A 19,053-nucleotide genomic window follows, 5' to 3' on the forward strand; every position below is an offset into this window, starting at 1 on the left:
CAGCCAGAGGAAAGAGTTTTATTTAGCCCAGGGTTCTACAGGCTGGGAAGTTCAAGGGCACGACACTAGCTTCTGGTGAGGGTTATTTTTCTGGTGCATCATAACATGAAGGAGAAGGCCAAAGGGGAAGCAGACAAACCCCAGGGGCGTCCTGGCTTTATAAGAACCCACCCTCACAGGAACTAATCCATTCCCATGAGACTAACCCAGTTTCACCAGAGCAAGAACTCACTCACTATCATGAAAATGGCACCAAACCACTCATGGAGGATCCATACCCGTGACCCAAACACCTTCCGCTAGGCCCCATCTCCCAACACCATTGGGGATCAAATTTCAACATGAGTTTTGGTGGGGACAAACCCAACCGTAACAGTGCCCCCTAGTTTTGTGGGTCCACAACAGGCTTTATAAGAGGAGGCAAAAGGAAGGAAGGAAGGAAGGAGGGAAGAAAAGAAAGGAGGAGGAAGAGAGGGAGGGAAGGCAGGGAGAGGAAATTAGGAAGGCAGGCCAATACTATGAAGGAGGGAGGGAAACTGATGTGTCAGGAACTGTGCTAAGCTCTTTGCTCACTGATCCTCACAACTGTCCTGTGCAGTGAGTGTTGCTTATCTCCAGTTTCTAAATAAGGCACTGAGGCTTGGAGAGGTGAAGTCAGCTGATACTTTTATCTACCCCATTTTGCAGATGAGGAAACTGAGGCACAGAAAGGTAAAGTGATATGTGGAAGGTCCTGAAAATATTAAGGGACAGAGGTGGCCTGGAACCCAGACATCCTGGATGCAGTTAAAGTTCTCCATCCATACTCTACAGCTGAGTAGTGTAAACCTGTCCATGACCAGATAAGAGAAACCTCATGTGCAGTTTCTGTACTTAATGCGGAGACAGACAACAAGCAGTTCTCAAACTGGCACTGGTGAACAGACCACACTTTGAGTGGCACTGCTCTCCAACACTCCCCAAGAGGGGAATGTTCTTTGTAATAGTGGCTAAAATATCCTGGCTTTAGATGTCATGCAGCCCTGCTCTGTGTATTTTACATGTCTTAACTCATGTTGTCTTCCCAAAGACTCTATGAAGTAGGTACTGTGAATATCCCATTTTGAGGCTGGGCGCGGTGGCTCACGACTGTAATCCCAGCAGTTTGGGAGGCAGAGGCAGGCGGATCACTTGTCAGGAGTTTGAGACTGGCCAACATGGTGAAACCTTGTCTCTAGTAAAAAAATAAAAATTAGCTGAGCATGGTGGTGCATGCCTGTAGTCTCAGCAACTCAGAAGGCTGAGGCAGAGGTTGCAGTGAGCCGAGATCATGCCACTGCACTCCAGCGTGGGTGATAGAGACTCCTTCTCAAAAAAAAACAAAAAACAAACACACACACACACACACACACACACACACATATATATATATATATCCCATTTTGAACTGAGGACACCGGGGCACTAAGAGGTGGAGTCACCTTCCTGCAGCATCTCGGGTTGAATATGGAGCTTAGATTGGAACCAATACTCAACCCACGCTGGTCCCTCTCCTTTCTTCCCACCGGATTACAGGCTCTGGGAAAGGGCCAGACTAAATCCCATCAGCCCCCTCCAAAGCAGGGAGAAGTGCACTCAGCACAGAATGGATGCTTTCTATATGCTTTGGAAATACTCAGCTGGGCTGGCGGAAAAGGGTGCAAAATGAGGCCCCTATTCTAGCATCCTAAGAATGGGTTGGTCTGGGTTATTTTGAGTAGCGCAAAACTACGGACAAGTCACTCACAACACCTTCAGTGACCCTCCCACATCCCTGCCCTGTCTCCATGGGATTCCTCGCCTGCAAGTTGGAGTAGTCATCCAGGTCATAATACAGGGAGAGGTTTGTGGCCCTGAGCTCCTGTCTTTAGCTCCGCTCTTGCCCTTCCCAGGATATCCCAGGCTGGTTGGTGGATTTCCACTCTGCCAAATCTCCAGTGCTTCCATGATCATGATCAAATGAAGATCTGCCTCATCCTTTCCATTTTATCTTAAAGATCTGCCTTATCCTTTCCATTTTATCTTGGACACCAGTTGGTGTTCAATCTATCTATCTGGGTTTTATTCCATCATCTTAGTGAGTTTTTTTGTTTTTGCTTTTTTGGGGGGGGTGGGTGCAAAAGTGTTTTTCTATGGATTCATCATCAAGTCTACTCATTTCTTTTTTTTTTTTTTTGAGGCGGAGTCTCGCTCTGTCGCCCAGACTGGAGTGCAGTGGCGCAATCTCGGCTCACTGCAAGCTCCGCCTCCCGGGTTCACGCCATTCTCCTGCCTCAGCCTCCCAAGTAGCTGGGACTACAGGCGCCCGCCACCTCGCCCGGCTAGTTTTTTGTATTTTTAGTAGAGACGGGGTTTCACCATGTTAGCCAGGATGGTCTCGATCTCCTGACCTCGTGATCCGCCCGTCTCGGCCTCCCAAAGTGCTGGGATTACAGGCTTGAGCCACCGCGCCCGGCTAGTCTACTCATTTCTAAAGTACCCTACAAACTTTAATGGACGGATATATTTTATTGTCAGTTTTGCTCCTCCTTAGGCACCTCCACCAATAATTATGGTGATTTTTTTTTTGAGCTGGAGTCTCGCTCTGTCACCCAGGCTGGAGTGCAGTGTCACAACCTGGCCTCACTGCAACCTCTGTCTCCTGGCTTCAAGCGATTCTTCTGCCTCAGCCTCCCAAGTAGCTGGGATTACAGATGCCTACCACCACACCAGGCTAATTTTTATATTTTTAATAGAGACAGGATTTGGCCGTGTTGGCCAGGCTGGTCTCAGACTCCTGACCTCAAGTGACCCACCCACTTTGGCCTCCCAAAGTGTTGAGATTACAGGCGTGAACCACTGTGCCCAGCCTAATTATGATAATTAATCATAAAATAATCATATTAATTATATGCCCAATTTTTATTGTTTACCCAGCACTTTCATGAGTCTTATGACATGTGGCCTTTCCTAACTAGCCTGCAGGCAGATAAGGGAAGAATGTGAACTTGGTTCCAATTTTGCAAATGAGGAAACTAGGGAAGGCTCAGAGAGGTGACATGACTTGCCCAAGGGCACAAAGCTGGGAAGAGGTACAATTAAGACTTTGATATTGGTCATCAGACATCAAATCCTGAGACTATTCAAGCTCACTGGTAAGGGGCGCCTCCAAGGCTAAGACTCCTTAGCAAGGGCTTCATGAAGTCTCAGTTTCTTCACCTGTGAAATGGGTCCCCAAGAGGCCAAAATAAGACAATGGTTGTTGGCATCACACACAAGCACACTCTAGACTGGTAGACTGGTGACTTCAGTAAGGACAAGGACTCAGCTATGTTGCTCTTCTCTTTTTTTTTTTTGGAGACGGAGTTTCGCTCTTGTTGCCCAGGCTGGAGTGCAATGGTGCAATCTTGGCTCACTGCAACCTCCACCTCCCCGGTTCAAGCGATTTTCCTGCCTCAGCCTCCCAAGTAGCTGGGATTACACGTGTGGGACACCACACCTGGCTAATTTTGTATTTTTAGTAGGGATGGGGTTTTACCATTTTGGCCAGGCTGGTTCGAACTCCTGACCTCAGGTGATCCGCCCACCTCAGCCTCCCAAAGTTCTGGGATTACAGGCGTGAGCCACCGCGCCCAGCCTGTTGCTCCTCTCTTAAGCTTCTCTCTCTCTCTCTTCCTGTGCGCCAGTTTGACTCAGTCTGCTTTGATGGGGGCACAGAGGTCTGAGCCTGGGAATATGATCATACCCAGAAAATGGCATGAGCTGGAAATTCATCCAAGGTTCTGGGAAACTCCACCTCCTCCACCCTCCACCAGGACCTTGACATTCTAGACCAAGCACTGAATGCAGGGTATGAGATCTGTGTTGACGCCTCGGAACTGCTCCTCAAATTGTTTTTATGGGTGGCCTCAGAAAGTGGTGAAACCACACAATCCTCAAAGTTCAATTTCTAAACAGATGGATGTGATCTGAAAGCCTGATTTGAGTTTCAACCCTGTCCTAGAGGTCCTCTGGCCAACCCTACCCCCAACCATCCACAAAAGAATCTTCCCTCAATTCTGACAGCTCTGATAGCTTCCACAAACAGCAGTCACGTTCTGATAACATTCACTTATGCAGTGATCTCCAAATACTTTTTAAAAAATGAAGCCAAATGTATTCCGATTACAGGATTATTTTTCTTTCCTAATTAATTCTTTGGTGTTAAAATAACCATTCTTTTATGAAATGATGTCAGTGGTAGATGATCTTTTTTCCTAATTGTGGTAAAACACATGGAACATTAAATGTACCGTCTTAACCATTTTTACATGCACAGTTCAATGATGCTAAGTACATTCACACTGTTGCATAATCATCACCACCATCTAACCACAGACCTCTTTTCATCTTGCAAAACTGAGACTCTGTACCCATTAGCAGTAACTCCACATTCCCTTCTCCCCACAGTCCCTGGCAACCATCATTCTCCTTTCTGTCTATAAATTTGACTACTTTAGGTACTTCATGTAAGTGCAATCATACACCTAATGTCCTTTTGTATCTGGCTTATTTCAATTCACAAAATGTCCTCAAGGCTCATCCATGTTGCAGCATATGTCAGAATTTCCTTTCTATTTCAGGCTGAATAATATTCCACTGTATGCACATACCACAGGGTGTTTATCTATTCATCTGTCAATAGACACTGGGTCACTGGCTTGCTTCCACCTTTTGGCTATTACATGATGATCATTTTTAAAATATGTTTTTAGTTGCAAAAAGCAAGCTGATATCTACATGGTAACCCCCTGGACTTTGATGTGGGTCGCTTTACTGGTTTGTGAAATCTCTAAGTCTGGGACTTACACAATTTTGTGTCTGATGTAGAGATGTGATTTCCAGCACCCTTACAGCCTCTACAGATTCTTCCAAGTAGTTGCATTTAGGGCATCTGCTGAGCCTGTGACTCTATTCTGAGAGGTGCTCACCACTGCCATCCTCAGGGAAAGCATCCACATCCCCACTGGACTCTGCGACCCAGCCCCCATGGCCCATGAAAAGCCAATCAGAGGTGCGCTCTCTTTAATTTTAAAGGAGAAACAGAGACTGCCAGTGAACGGCTAAGTCATGCCAAGAACTGAACATCAAATTCCAGGAAGTCCCTGGTCCCTGCCCTTTCTCGGGCCTTGTTGTTTGGTTTTCCTAGGATTGTTTGAGTCCCTGCATGGAGCAATGCCTGGAAGAATTCCCTGTTTGTTTAAGCTGGTAACCCAAAGGGCCCTTAGTTGATGTTTTCTTAATACAGTCTTAGGCACATACACAGGAAGTGTCAATAGATGCTACTTGCAGCTGGTCATGGTGGCTCATGCTTGTAATCTCAACACTTTGAGAGGCCAAGGCAGGCAGATCACCTGAGGTCAGGAGTTGGAGACCAGCCTGACCAACATGGTGAAACCCTGTCTCTATTAAAATTATAAAAAATCGGCCGGGTGCGGTGGCTCACACCTGTAATCCTAGCACTTTGGGAGGCCAAGGCGGGTGGATCACAAGGTCAAGAGATCGAGACCATCCTGGCCAACTTGGTAGAAACCCTGTCTCTACTAAAAATACAAAAATTAGCTGGGTGTGGTGGCATGTGTCTGTAGTCCTAGCTACCTGGGAGGCTGAGGCAGGAGAATCGCTTGAACCCAGAAGGGAGAAGTTGCAGTGAGCCAAGATCGTGCCACTGCACTCCAGCCTGGCGACAGAGCAAGATTCTGTCTCAAGAAAAAAAAAAAAAAATCAGTCAAGTGTAGTGACGTTTGCCTGTAATCCCAGCTACTCAGGAGGCTGAGGCAGGAAAATCACTTGAATCCAGGAGATGGAAGTTACAGTGAGCTAAGATTGTGCCACTGCACTCCAGCCTGGGCGACAGAGCAAGACTCCGTCTCAAAATAAATAAAGAAATGCTCCTTGCATTTATTGACATTTCTTGTGCATTAAAGTGATATGCTGGTAAATGAAAGAGTTGTACAATGGCATGTTCTGCATGCTACAATTTCCGCAACAAATAGGTATAAATATGTAGAGAAAAATGTTAGCAGAGTTGCTGTTAGGTGACAGAATTGGAGGTGGTTTTGGTCCTCTTGAAATGGGTTTTCCAATTTTCACAATTAAAAATAAATTACTTTTGAAATTAGAAATATAAGTAACTTTAAAAATTGTGACCAGGTGTGGTGGCCTGTGCCAGTATTCCCGACACTTTGGGAGGCTGAGGTGGGAGGATTGCTTGAGCCCAGGAGTTCAAGGCTGCAGTGAGCCATGATGGCACCACTACATTCCAGCTAGGGCAACAGAGAAAGACTGTGTCTCCAAAAAAAAAACAAACAAACAAACAAACAAAAAAAACTGAGCTATTCATTTATTTGACAAATATTGATAGGGCAGCAACTATGGACAGCAATGTATAGGCACCAGGGGAAACAAACTCACTAAAAAAAATTGGAGGCTGACAAGCAGCCCTGAAGGAACTCAGGAGAGAAACTGTTGACCATTCGAGATGTCCATGGGAGTGAGTGAGATTCTGCCTGCTTCATTTACGCTGGCAGATTTGTGGAGGAAGCGTCTCATTTCAAAAGAATTTTCAGCCGGGCCTGGTGGCTCACACCTGTAATCCCAGCACTTTGGGAGGCCGAGGCGGGTGGATCACAAGGTCAGGAGATCAAGATCATCCTGGCTAACACGGTGAAACTCCGTCTCTACTAAAAGTAGAAAAATCAGCAGGGTGTGGTGGCGGGCGCCTGTAGTCCCAGCTACTTGGGAGGCTGAGGCAGAAGAATGGCGTGAACCTGGAGGCGGAGCTTGCAATGAGCCAAGATCGCACCACTGTACTCCAGCCTGGGTGACAGAGCCAGACTCCGTCTCAAAAAAAAAAAAAAAAAAAAAAAAAAGAATTTCCAGGTGCATAGCTATCAGGGTGACAGGGATATTTTAAGGAAGCTGATGAAAAGTCGGGGCTAAGTAATCCATTCAATTTCCTGTGCTCTGCCTCTCCACTTGCCCCACCACATTGCATAGAACCCTGAGTCAATGTCACAGAAGAGGGTGCCCACTTCATGGGACATGTATTTGGGGTGTAGGAGCAAGGAGCCCTGTTACCTTGTCTCTGCACAGCTCAACCCAGATGGGGTAGACATTTTTATCACTTAACATTATTTAAAAAGCACTGCTATTACTATGTAAAAAAAAGTGTCCTTTAAAAAAATTTTTTAAATACAGATAATTCTAAAGAAAAAAAAAAAATTGCTCACACACGTACTTTTTTTTTTTTTTTTAAACGATAGGCTCTCACTCTGTCACCCAGGTTGGAGTGCAGTGGTGTGATTATTGCTCACTGTAGCCTTGACCTCCTGGGCTCATGGGATCCTCCCACCCTCGTCTCCAGGGTAACTGGGATTATAGGTGCACGCCACCATGCCTGGCTAATATTTGCATTTGTTGTAGAGATGGGGTTTCACCATGTTGCCCCGGCTGGTCTCAAACTCCTGGGTTCAAGGGATCTGCCCATCTCGGCCTCCCAAAGTGCTGGGATTACAGGCGTGAGCCAACGCACCTGGCCTATCCACATATTTAACATCTAGAGGACCACTGTTAATATTTTAGGTCAGGAGTCAGCAAGCTTTTCCTTTAAAAACAGACAGTAAATAGTTTCGGCTTTGTAAGCTATATGGTCTCTGCCATAACTGTCCAACTCTGTCGGAACACAGATGAACTCAAACGATACGTAAATGGATGGGTGCAGCTGTGTTTCAGCAACATGTTACTAATCAAAACGGGTGAACGGCTGTAGTCTGCCAACCTCTGTTTTAATGAGTATCTTTAAGGACTTAAAAAAAGTACAGGCATAAATGAATCAATTAATGAATGAATGAAAAAAGAAAAAGCTGGTCACAAAGGCTCACACCTGTGAACCATTTGGAAGGCTGAGATGGGTGGATCACTTGAGGTAAGGAGTTCAAGACCAGCCTGGGCAACATGGAGAAACCCCATCTCTACTAAAAGTAAACAAAATTAGCTGAGCATGGTATCGTGCGCCTTAAGTCCCAGCTACTTGGGAGTCTGAGGTGGGAAGATTGCTTGAGGCTGGGAGGTCGAGGTTTCAGTAAGTGTGATCCACCCACTGCACTCCAGCCTGGGTGACAGAGCAAGACCTTGTCTCAAAAAAAAAAAAAAAAAAAAAGGAAAAAACAAAGAAAAAGGACATACATACATTAAAATCACCTTTAAAAGCTCTTACATTCATCAGATGGGGGAAAAAATAAAATACAGTCATACATCGTTAAGTGACTGGGACATTTTTCTGAGAAACACATCCTTAGGTGATTTGGTCCTTGTGTGAACACCATAGAGTTGACTTACACAAAACTAGATAGCATAGCCTACTTATAGCCTGTTACTCTTAGGTTACAAACCTATGTAACATGTTACTGTACTGAATACTATAGGGAATTATAACACAATGGTATTTGTATATCTAAACAGAAAGGGCACAGTAAAAATACCATATAAAGGATGAAAAAAGGTACACCCATATAGGACATTTATTATCACTGGAGCTTGCGGGACTGGGAGTTGCTCTGGGTGAGTCAATGAGAGAGTAGTGAATGAATGTGAAGGCCTAAAGACATGACTATACACTGCTGTAGAATTTACAGACACTGTACATGTAGGCTACACTACATTCATTTTATTTTATTTTATTTTGAGATAGAGTCTCATTCTATCACCCAGACTGGATGCAGTGGCGTGATCTTGGCTTACCGTAGCCTCCACCTTCTGGGTTCAAATGATTCTCCTGCCTCAGCCTCCCAAGTAGCTGGGATTACAGGCTCCTGCCACCACACCTGGCTAATTTTGGTATTTTTTTAAGTAGAGACGGGGTTTCACCATGTTGGCCAGGCTGGTCTCAAACTCCTGACCTCAAGTGATCTACCCGCCTTGGCCTCCCGAAGTGCTGGGATTACAGGCGTGAGCCACCATGCCCGGCCGTTACATTTATTTTAGAATGTTTATTTCTTCAATCATAAATTGACCTTAGCTTACTGTAACATTTTTACTTTGTACACTGTTTTTATTTTTTGACTATTTTATAATAACATTTAGCTTAAAACAGATTGTACAGCTGTACAGAAATATTTTCTTTCTTTATATCCTTATTCTATAAGGTTTTCCCAATTTTTAAAATTTTTTGTTAAAACTTAAGACACAAACATACACCTTAGCCTCACCCTAAATGGGGTCGGAATCATCAATATCACTGTCTTCCACCTCCACATCTTGTCCCACTGGAAGATCTTCAGGGGCAGTAACACCCATGGCACTGTCATTTCCTATAACGGCAATGTCTTCTTCTGAAAGGCACTGCCTAAGGCTGCCTTACAGTTAACTCTGAGACACAGTCTTGCTCTGTCTGGAGTGCAGTGGCACAATCACGGCTCACTGTAACCTCTGCCTCCCGGGTCCAAGCAATTCTCTGGCTCAGCTTCCTGAGTAGCTGGGATTACAGGCGCCCACCGCCACGCCCGGCTAAGTTTTGTATTTTTAGTACAGACGGGGGTTTCACCATCTTGGCCAGGCTGGTCTTGAACTCCTGACCTCATGATCTGCCCACCTTGGCCTCTCAAAGTGCTGAGATTGCAGGCGTGAGCCACAGTGCCCAGCCAACTTTCACTTTTTTTTTTTTTTTTTTTGAGACGGAGTCTCGCTCTGTCGCCCGGACTGGAGTGCAGTGGCCGGATCTCAGCTCACTGCAAGCTCCGCCTCCCGGGTTTACGCCATTCTCCTGCCTCAGCCTCCCGAGTAGCTGGGACTACAGGCGCCCGCCACCTCGCCCGGCTAGTTTTTTTGGTATTTTTTTTTAGTAGAGACGGGGTTTCACCGTGTTCGCCAGGATGGTCTCGATCTCCTGACCTCGTGATCCGCCCGTCTCGGCCTCCCAAAGTGCTGGGATTACAGGCTTGAGCCACCGCGCCCGGCCACTTTCACTTTTTATAAGTAGAAAAAGTACACTCTGGGCCGGGCGCGGTGGCTCAAGCCTGTAATCCCAGCACTTTGGGAGGCCGAGATGGGCGGATCACGAGGTCAGGAGATCGAGACCATCCTGACTAACACGGTGAAACCCAGTCTCTACTAAAAAAAATACAAAAAACTAGCTGGGCGAGGTGGCGGGTGCCTGTAGTCCCAGCTACTCGGGAGGCTGAGGCAGGAGAATGGCGTAAACCCGGGAGGCAGAGCTTGCAGTGAGCTGAGATCCGGCCACTGCACTCCAGCCCGGGAGACAGAGCGAGACTCCGTCTCAAAAAAAAAAAAAAAAAAAAGTACACTCTGAAATGACAATGGGCTGGGCACTGTGGCTCACGCCTGCAATCTCAGCACTATTGGGAGGTTGAGGCAGGTAGATCACCTGAGATCAGGAGCTTGAGACCAGCCTGGCCAACATGGCGAAACCCTGTCTCTACTAAAAATACAAAAATTAACCAGGCATGGTGGTGAGTGCCTGTAATCCCAGCTATTTGGGAGGCTGAGGCAGGAGAATCACTTGAACCTGGGAGACGGAGGTTGCAATGAGCCGAGATCGTGCCACTGCACTCCAGCCTGGGCGACAAGAGCAAAACTCGGTTTCAAAAAAAAAAAAAAAAGAGAAAAAGAAAAGAAAATGACAATGAAAAGTATAGTAAACATATAAACCAGTAATATAGTCTTTTATTATCATTATCAAGCATTAAGTACTGTACATAAATTGTATGCACTCCTCTTTTATATGACTGGCAGGACAATAGGTTTACCCCAGCATCAACACAAATACGTAAGGCACTGTGCTACAGCATTATGATGGCTGCAGTATCACTAAGCAATAGAATTTTCCAGCTCCATTATAACCTTATGGGACCACTGCTGTCTATATGGTCCATCGTTGATGGAAACATCATAACGTGACACATGACTGTAATATAAAAGGCCAAACTGGGCCAGGCACGGTGGCTCAGGCCTGTAATCCCAGCACTTTGGGAAGCCAAGGTCGACAGATCACCTCAGGTCAGGAGTTCGAGACCAGCCTGGCCAACATGGTGAAACCCCATCACTAAGAAAAATACAAAAATTAGCTGGGTGTGGTGGCGGACACCTGTAATCCTGGCTACTCAAGAGGCTGAGACAGGAGAATCACTTGAAGCTGGGAGGCAGAGGTTGCAGTGAGCCAGGATTGCGCCACTGCACCCCAGCCTGGGCAACAAAGAGTGAAACTCCATCTCAAAAAAAAAAAAAAAAAGGCCAAACTGTGCAAAGTAGGTTTCTGATCTCCAGTGCCCACCAAGAGGCAATTATTATTTCCAGTTTCTTGGTTGTCCTTCCAGAAATATTCCAGACCTGCACTATTCATACAGTGTTCACTAACCATTTTGAATACTTGAAATCTGGTTGATTGGAACTGACATAAGCTGTATGTGTAAGATACCAGATTACAAAGACTTAATGTGAAAAAAGAATGTAGGCCGGGCGCGGTGGCTCAAGCCCGTAATCCCAGCACTTTGGGAGGCCGAGACGGGCGGATCACGAGGTCAGGAGATCGAGACCATCCTGGCTAATACGGTGAAACCCCGTCTCTACTAAAAAAAATACAAAAAATTAGCCGGGCGAGGTGGCGGGCGCCTGTAGTCCCAGCTACTCGGGAGGCTGAGACAGGAGAATGGCGGGAACCCGGGAGGCGGAGCTTGCAGTGAGCTGAGAGCCGGCCACTGCACTCCAGCCTGGGCGGCAGAGCAAGACTCCGTCTCAAAAAAAAAAAAAAAAAAAAAAAGAATGTAAAACCAGGCGCAGTGGCTCATGCCTGTAATCCCAGCACTTTGGGAGGCCAAGGCGGGCGGATCACGAGGTCAGGAGTTTGAGACCAGCTTGACCAATATGGTGAAACCCTGTCTCTACTAAAAATACAACAATTCACTGGGCGTGGTGGCACGTGCCTGTGATCCCAGCTACTCAGGAGGCTGACGCAGGAGAACTGCTTGAACCCGAGATTGCAGTGAGCTAAGATCGTGCCACTGCACTCCAGCCTAGGCAACAGAGTGAGACTGTCTCAAAAAAAAAAAAAAAAAAAAAACGTAAAATATCTCATTTATAATTTTTATATCGATTGCATGTTGAAATGACAGTCTTTTGGGGCCAGGTGCGGTGGCCCACGCCTGTAATGATCCCAGCACTTTGGGAGGCCGAGGCAGGTGGATTGCCTGAGCTCAGAGGTCCGAGACCAGCCTGGGCAACAAAGGGAAATTCTGTCTCTACAAAAACTATAAAAATTAGCCAGGTGTGGTGGCATGCACCTGTAGTACCAGTTATTTGGGAGGCTGAGGTGGGAGGATCACCTGAGCCCAGGGAGGTCGAGGCTCCAGTGAGCTGTGATCACACTACTGCCAGTCTGGGTGATGCAGTGAGATCCTGTCTCAAAATGAACAAACAAACAAACAAAACCCAAATATTTTTGATATACTGGGTTAAATAAATTATTATAATTGATTCCACCTGTTTCTGTTTAGTTTTCAGTAACTAGAAGATGTTAATTTACCTATATGGCTTCTCTTGAATTTCTACTATTGAGTGCTGGTATAGATATGCATGAGGAGTAATAGCAGGGTGGAATTTGGAATTTATAACATGACACAGAGCTTGTGCCTCATTCTCAAGTGAAAGGGTACATGCCCCAAGCCCAGCCAAGTGCCCCACTCTCCCACCGTGGGGGTTGGATTCCCATGCTCACCTGTTGTACAGCTGCTGGGAGCTGAATGTATAAAGCACATAGAGGGTGTTCCCCGCCAGAAAGGCCAAGATCCACAAGATGACCAGTACCGACCTCTTCTCCTGAAGACAAAGCAAGAGATCTGTGATATCAAAGGTGGATGTGGCAGAACCTTCCAGAATGTACCCTGATGACTGGCAGCTTTTCACTTTGTCAACGCTTTGAAGGAAGTGGTGCTGAAGGTGAAGGGAAGGGCATTGGAACCTTTCCATTCCACTGAGACCCAAGTGGTGGTCACGGAGAAGGTGGCAGAATGGTGGACATCTGCTTGAAAAACTATCTAGAAAGGCAAGAGAGCAACGTGGTTCGCAGCAGACTCGAGCTGGATGGCACACATTCAAATCTCTGGTCAAATCCTGTGTGGGAGCTGTCCAACTCCAGGCAAGTTATTTAAACTCTTTCAGTTTCCCTTTCCTCATCTGTAAAATGGGTATATCTTAGTATCTACCTTATAGAGTTGTAAGAATCAAAGTACATAAAATGCTGTTAAGAACTAAAGCACAGAGAGGTTAAGAAACCTCAAGGGTATGTGTCTTCATTTGAAAATGGAGTTGTTGTTAAAGATTAAATCAAATTTTTAATTTTATTTATTTTTTCTGTTGCCTAGGCTGGAGTACAGTAGGGTGATCATAGCTCACTGTAACCTTGAACTCCTGGGCTCAAGTGATCCTCCTGCCTCAGCCTCCTGAGTAGCTAGCACCACAGGCAGGTGTCACTATACCTGGTTAATTGAAAAAAAAATTTTTTTTTGTAGAGACAGAATCTTGCTATTTGGCTCAGGCTAGTCCTGAACTCCTCGCCTCAAGTGATCCTCCTGCCTTGGGCTCCCAAAACACTGGAATTACAGGCAAAAGTCACATTTTTAAATGCAAACATTCAGTCTGGTACAGATTCATATTTGAAGCTTGCTAAGCAATAGGACTGATTATTAAGAGTTTATAACCCAGCAGAAGATTCGGATCTAGAAGTTGAAAATTTCTGCTTTCACTTTTTCTAGGACAGACCTCTAGCCCACTGCCCTGGACTGACCGTTCCATGGAGCATCACAGCGTAGAATTAAATTCAAGCTTATACACCTAATTCTCAAAGCCCTTCACAATCCAGCCCCATTTCTCCTTCTTCAGCCTCTTTCCTGTCTAGTCCCCAGGAAGACAAATTGGAAATCCTCAGTTTGCTGTTTCCCAGCAGTTTCACAGCCTTAGAGCAATCCTAGGAAATATCTAAAGGAGATGCAAAGAGGGGCATGTTCCTGCCTATGTACCCTGGGACACACAGGCAGACCCCTCTGCTGTTGATTCTCAACAGCTCATGTCTTTTCTTGGACTGGAGTGGCTACATTGCTGGAATAAGATGAGGTCATAACTTTCCCAGTGCAACCTTCCCTGTGGTTTTGGTAAATGCTCATACACACTGTCTCCAGACACAGCTCAGTGCCCCACGCGCTGTTATGATGCACATTTCCAGAGAGTGGACGAAACAAATGCATCTCCATCCACCCATTATTCCAGGAGCGGTCAAGGTTAATGACGCTAGAAACCACCTCCAACCAACCAACTGCTCTTATCAATGTGATTAATCCACCCGGTAGCTCTTTTTACTCCAATAAATAGATTCCAGTTTAATTCTCTATGAATCCAAACCAAAGGTGGAATAGGAAGAGGGAATTAGCAATGTTCTGGGAAGATAGAATCTGAAGGACAAAGGAGGTAGTTTCCTCCTAATAAGCTGAGATGCCTACGCTTACTAAGGGCCATGTAGACCTGCTCTTATGGAAGATATGCACACACAGGCAAAGTGTCACCTGTGTCTTCATGAGGATCAAGGACCCCTGGAGGCCCGTCCATGGATACAGAGATCCTCTTAGCTCCTAAAATTTAAGTAAAGGTGCCATTTGGATGTTACTGAATTTGAGAGAAACCTAGCCCCCAAAGCTATTTTTGCTTGTTTGTTTTTGAGACGGAGTTTCACTCTTGTTGCCCAGGCTGGAGTGCAATGGTGCAATCTCAGCTCATTGCAATCTCTGCCTCCTGGGTTCAAGTGGTTTTCCTGCCTCAGCCTCCCAAGTGGCTGAGATTACAGGCGCCCGCCACCATGCCCAGCTAATTTTTGTATTTTTAGTAGAGACGGGGTTTCACCATGTTGGCCAGGTTGGTCTCGAACTCCTGAACTCAGGTGATCTACCTGCCTCAGCCTCCCAAAGTGCTGGGATTATAGGCGTAAGCCACTGTACCTGGCCCCTCCTACTGTTTTAACAGTAGCAGAAAGGAGTTTGCATAAAGAAGATGAGACTAAGGGTCAGGAAGGACCTCTGACTCTGTCCCCAACTCTGAACCTCAATGTGCTCACGTGCAAATGGAGACCGGGTTGTCCTCCATCCTGCATGGAGGCCCAAGTGTTTTTGAGAAAGCAGATGATGTTACAGAAGGGTCAGTGAAGCTGGTGATTATTATGGGATCACCTGTGCAGGAGAAAGCACAGACTTAAAAAAAAAAAAAATTAGTTCCATAGGTTTTTGGTGAACAGGTGGTATTACATGAATAAGTTCTTCAGTGGTGATCTGCGAGATTTTCACACACCCATCACCTGGGCAGTATATGCTGAACCCAATTTGCAGTCTTTTATCCCTCACCCCCTTCCCACCCTTTCCCCCAGAGTCCCCAAAGTCCACTGTATCATTCTTATGCCTTTGCATCCTCACAGCTTAGCTACCACTTATCAGTGAGAACATACAAGGTTTATTTTTTTCATTCCTGAGTTACTTTACTTAGAATAATAATCTCCAATCTCATCCAGGTTGCTGCGAATTCCATTAATTCATTCCTTTTTATGGCTGAGTAGTATTCCTTCATATACATATACCACAGTTTCTTTACTTACACATTGATTGATGGGCATTTGGGCTGGTTCTACATTTATGAAATTGTGAACTGTGCTGCTATAAACATGCGTGAGCAAGTATTTTTTTCGTATAATGACTTCTTTTCCTCTGGGTAGATGCCCAGTAGTAGGATTGCTGGATCAAATGGTACTTCTACTTTCAGTTCTTTAAGGAATCTCCACACTGTTTTCCATAGTGGTTGTATTAGTTTATGTCCCCACCAGCACTGTAAAAGTGTTCCTGCATCCATACCGACATTTATTATTTTTTGATTTTTTTGATGATGGTCATTCTTGCAGGAGTGAGGTGGTATCGCATTGTGTTTTGATTTGCATTTCCCTGATCATTAGTGATGTTGAGTATTTTTTCATAAGTTTGTTGGCCATTTATATATCTTCTTTTGAGAATTGCCTATTCACATCCTTAGGCCCCTTTTTGATGAGATTTTTTTTTTTTCTGAAAGCACAGACTTTTGAAAACTAGCTCAATTAAATGTTTCCTATATGCCAGGCACCATGCTAAACAGCACCTTCTTTTTTTTTTTTTTAAACAGAGAAGATCTTGCTCTGTTGCCCAGGCTGGAGTGCAGTAGTGCAATCATAGCTCACTGCAGCCTCAAACTCCTGGGATCAAGCAATCCTCCTGCTTCAGCCTCCTGAGGAGCTAGGAGGAGAGGCACATGCCACCACACCTGGCTAACTTTTAAAAAAAATTTTGCAAGCCGGGTGCAATGGCTCACGCCTGTAATCCCAGCACTTTGGGAGGCTGAGGTGGGTGGATCACCTGAGGTCAGGTGTTCAAGACCAGCCTGGCCAACGTGGCAAAACCCCATCTCTACTAAAAATACAAAAATGAGCCGGGCGTGGTGGCATGCGCCTGTAATCTCACCTACTCAGGAAGCTGAGGCAGGAGAATCGCTTGGTAATCTTGGTGGTACACACCTGTAATCTCACTACTTGGGAGGCGGAGGTTGCAGCGAGTGGAGATTGCACCACTGCACTCCAGCCTGGGTGACAGACTGAGACTTCATCTCAAAAAAAAAAAAAAAAATTGTAGAGAAGAGGGGGGTCTTGCTATGTTGCCCAGGCTGGTCTCAAACTCCTGGGTTCAAGGGATCCTCCTGCCTCAGCCTCCTGAGTTGCTGGGATTAGAGGCATAGGCCACCATGCCCAGTACTTGTGCTTAACACCTTGTATGTACTCCTTCTTTTCCTTCCTTCTTTCCCTCCCTCCCTCCTTCTTTCCTTCCTTTCTTTTCTCTCTTTTCTTTCTTTTTTTTTTCTGATGGAGTTTCATTCTTATTGCCCAGGCTGGTGTGCAATGACGTGATCTTGGCTCACTTCAACTTCCACCTCCTGGGTTCAAGCAATTCTCCTGCCTCAGCTTCCCAAGTACCTGGGATTACAGGTGTGAGCCACCACACCTGGCTAATTTTGTATTTTTTTTAGTAGAGATGGGATTTCACCACATTGTTCAGGCTGGTCTTGAACTCCTGACCTCAAGTGACCCACCCACCTTGGCCTCCCAAAGTGCTGGGATTACAGGCATGAGCCACCGCGCCTGGCTCTTTTCTTTTTTTCTTCTTTTTTGAGACAGAGTCTCACTCTGTCACCCAGGTTGGAGTGTGGTGGTGTGATCTTGGCTCACTGCAACCTCTACCTCCCAGATTCAAATGATTCTCATGCCTCAGCCTCCTGAGTAGTTGGGATTACAGGTGAGTAGTTGGGATTACAGGCATGAGCCACCACAACCTGCCTAGATGCACTATTTAATCCTTTCAATGGGTTTGTGAACTGGTGCCAACAGGCTCTTTTCCAGAGGCGGCACCTGAGGCTGAGATCACCAAAGTAACCTAATTGAGGGTCTGCAGGTGGGTGGAGAAGAAGGGATTTGAATCTGGAATGAGCATGGGCTCAACTATCCGGGTGCAAATCATGATGCCACCACTTGCACTGGCTGTGTGACCTCAGGTAAGGAACTTAGTGTCTCTGAGCCACTCTTTCCTCGGTGGGAAAATGACAGAATGATTTTGCTTCCCTCGCTGGTTGCTGGGATGAACCTGCTGAGATAAGCAATGGGCTCAGCACTGTGCCAGGCACACGGTGTTCAGCAGACACAGAGGACATGCAGGAGGATGGTGGTGAAGCTCTGTGTCCACCCAGCAGCATAAGAGGTATGGCCATAAGTATGAAGGTGGAAGGAAAGTAACCTAATGGGGCCAGGTGTGGTGGCTCACGCCTGTAATCCCAGCACTTCTGGAGACCGAGGCGTGCAGATTACCTGAGGTCAGGAGTTTGAGACCAGCCTGGCCAACATGGCGAAACCCCATCTCTACTAAAAATACAAAATTAGCTGGGCATGGTGGTGTGTGTCTGTAGTCCCAGCTACTGGGAAGACTGAGGCAGGGGAATTGCTTGAACCTGGGAGGCAGAGGTTGCAGTGCGCGGAGATCATGCCACTGCACTCCAGCCTGGGCAACAGAGCAAGACTCCGTCTCAAAAAGAAACAAACAAAAAATGAAAGTGAGCTAATGAGCTGAATGTCTGTGGTGTAAAGGGACTGGGCCAGGGGTATGTGAAGGAGATGCTGCTGTTGGAGGGGAGAAGGAAGGAACACTCAGGGATCTACCCAGGGGTGACAGGCAGAAGCATGGTCTCCCTAGGAGGCTGAGGTCGGAGGATCGCTTGAGCCTGGGAGTTGGAAGCTGCAATAAGCTATGGTCATGCCACTGCACTCCAGCCTGGGTTGACAGGGCAAGACTCTGTCTCTAAAAATTATAAAAAATAAAAGAAGAGGTTTTGGTGAGATCATGGCGGATGGGAGGCAGGACTAGATTGCAGCTCTAGATGCAGCAGCCGTGGCAGCTCGCATTGTGAATTTTAGCACCAGATTGACTGCAAGGACAAACCAGCAATCCTGAGAGGACCCACAGACTCTCTGAAGGAAGCGGACCGCTCCTGCAGTACCCAGGAGAGCCCGGCAAAACTGTGAGTGCCCCAACTGCGGAAATGGGAAAGGGAGACCCTCCTCTCCCAAACACTCACCCTCACCAGGGAAGCTGAAGGTCTGTTTGCAGGAGAAGTCTCCGACTTTATCTGGCGCTGAGTCAGTTTGGAGAGCTGAGCAAAATACAGGGGTAAAGGAAGCAACAGCAAGGCCCTGGGAGCTCGCTGGGTCCCCGAGCAGTCCTTTCCTGCCTGGCACCACGGAGATCCAATGGGTAGGAGCAGGGGCTAAAACTCCACAGGGAGAAGCAAATCTCTAGCTGAACTCTGTAATAATTTGAACAGGGTAAGAAGCCTCCTGGCCAGAACTCAGGGGAGGGTGCAAATCCAGCGTGCAGACTCCACAGCAGGGGGAAGAACTCAAGC

At 46.4% G+C, this 19,053-nt stretch overlaps 1 protein-coding gene across 1 annotated transcript in view; it reads right to left on the bottom strand.

Moving 5' to 3' along the window:
* Positions 1–19,053, bottom strand: part of RNFT2 (ring finger protein, transmembrane 2) — a 109,738-nt gene that overhangs the window by 68,241 nt on the left and 22,444 nt on the right. The window contains exon 6 of the mRNA XM_033220463.1: positions 12,767–12,867. Within this exon, the coding sequence (XP_033076354.1) occupies positions 12,767–12,867 (101 nt within the window). The remainder of the gene's footprint in view (positions 1–12,766; positions 12,868–19,053) is intronic.

Source organism: Trachypithecus francoisi, unplaced genomic scaffold, assembly GCF_009764315.1.
Source record: "Trachypithecus francoisi isolate TF-2019V2 unplaced genomic scaffold, Tfra_2.0 Lachesis_group11, whole genome shotgun sequence".
NCBI lineage: Eukaryota > Metazoa > Chordata > Mammalia > Primates > Cercopithecidae > Trachypithecus > Trachypithecus francoisi.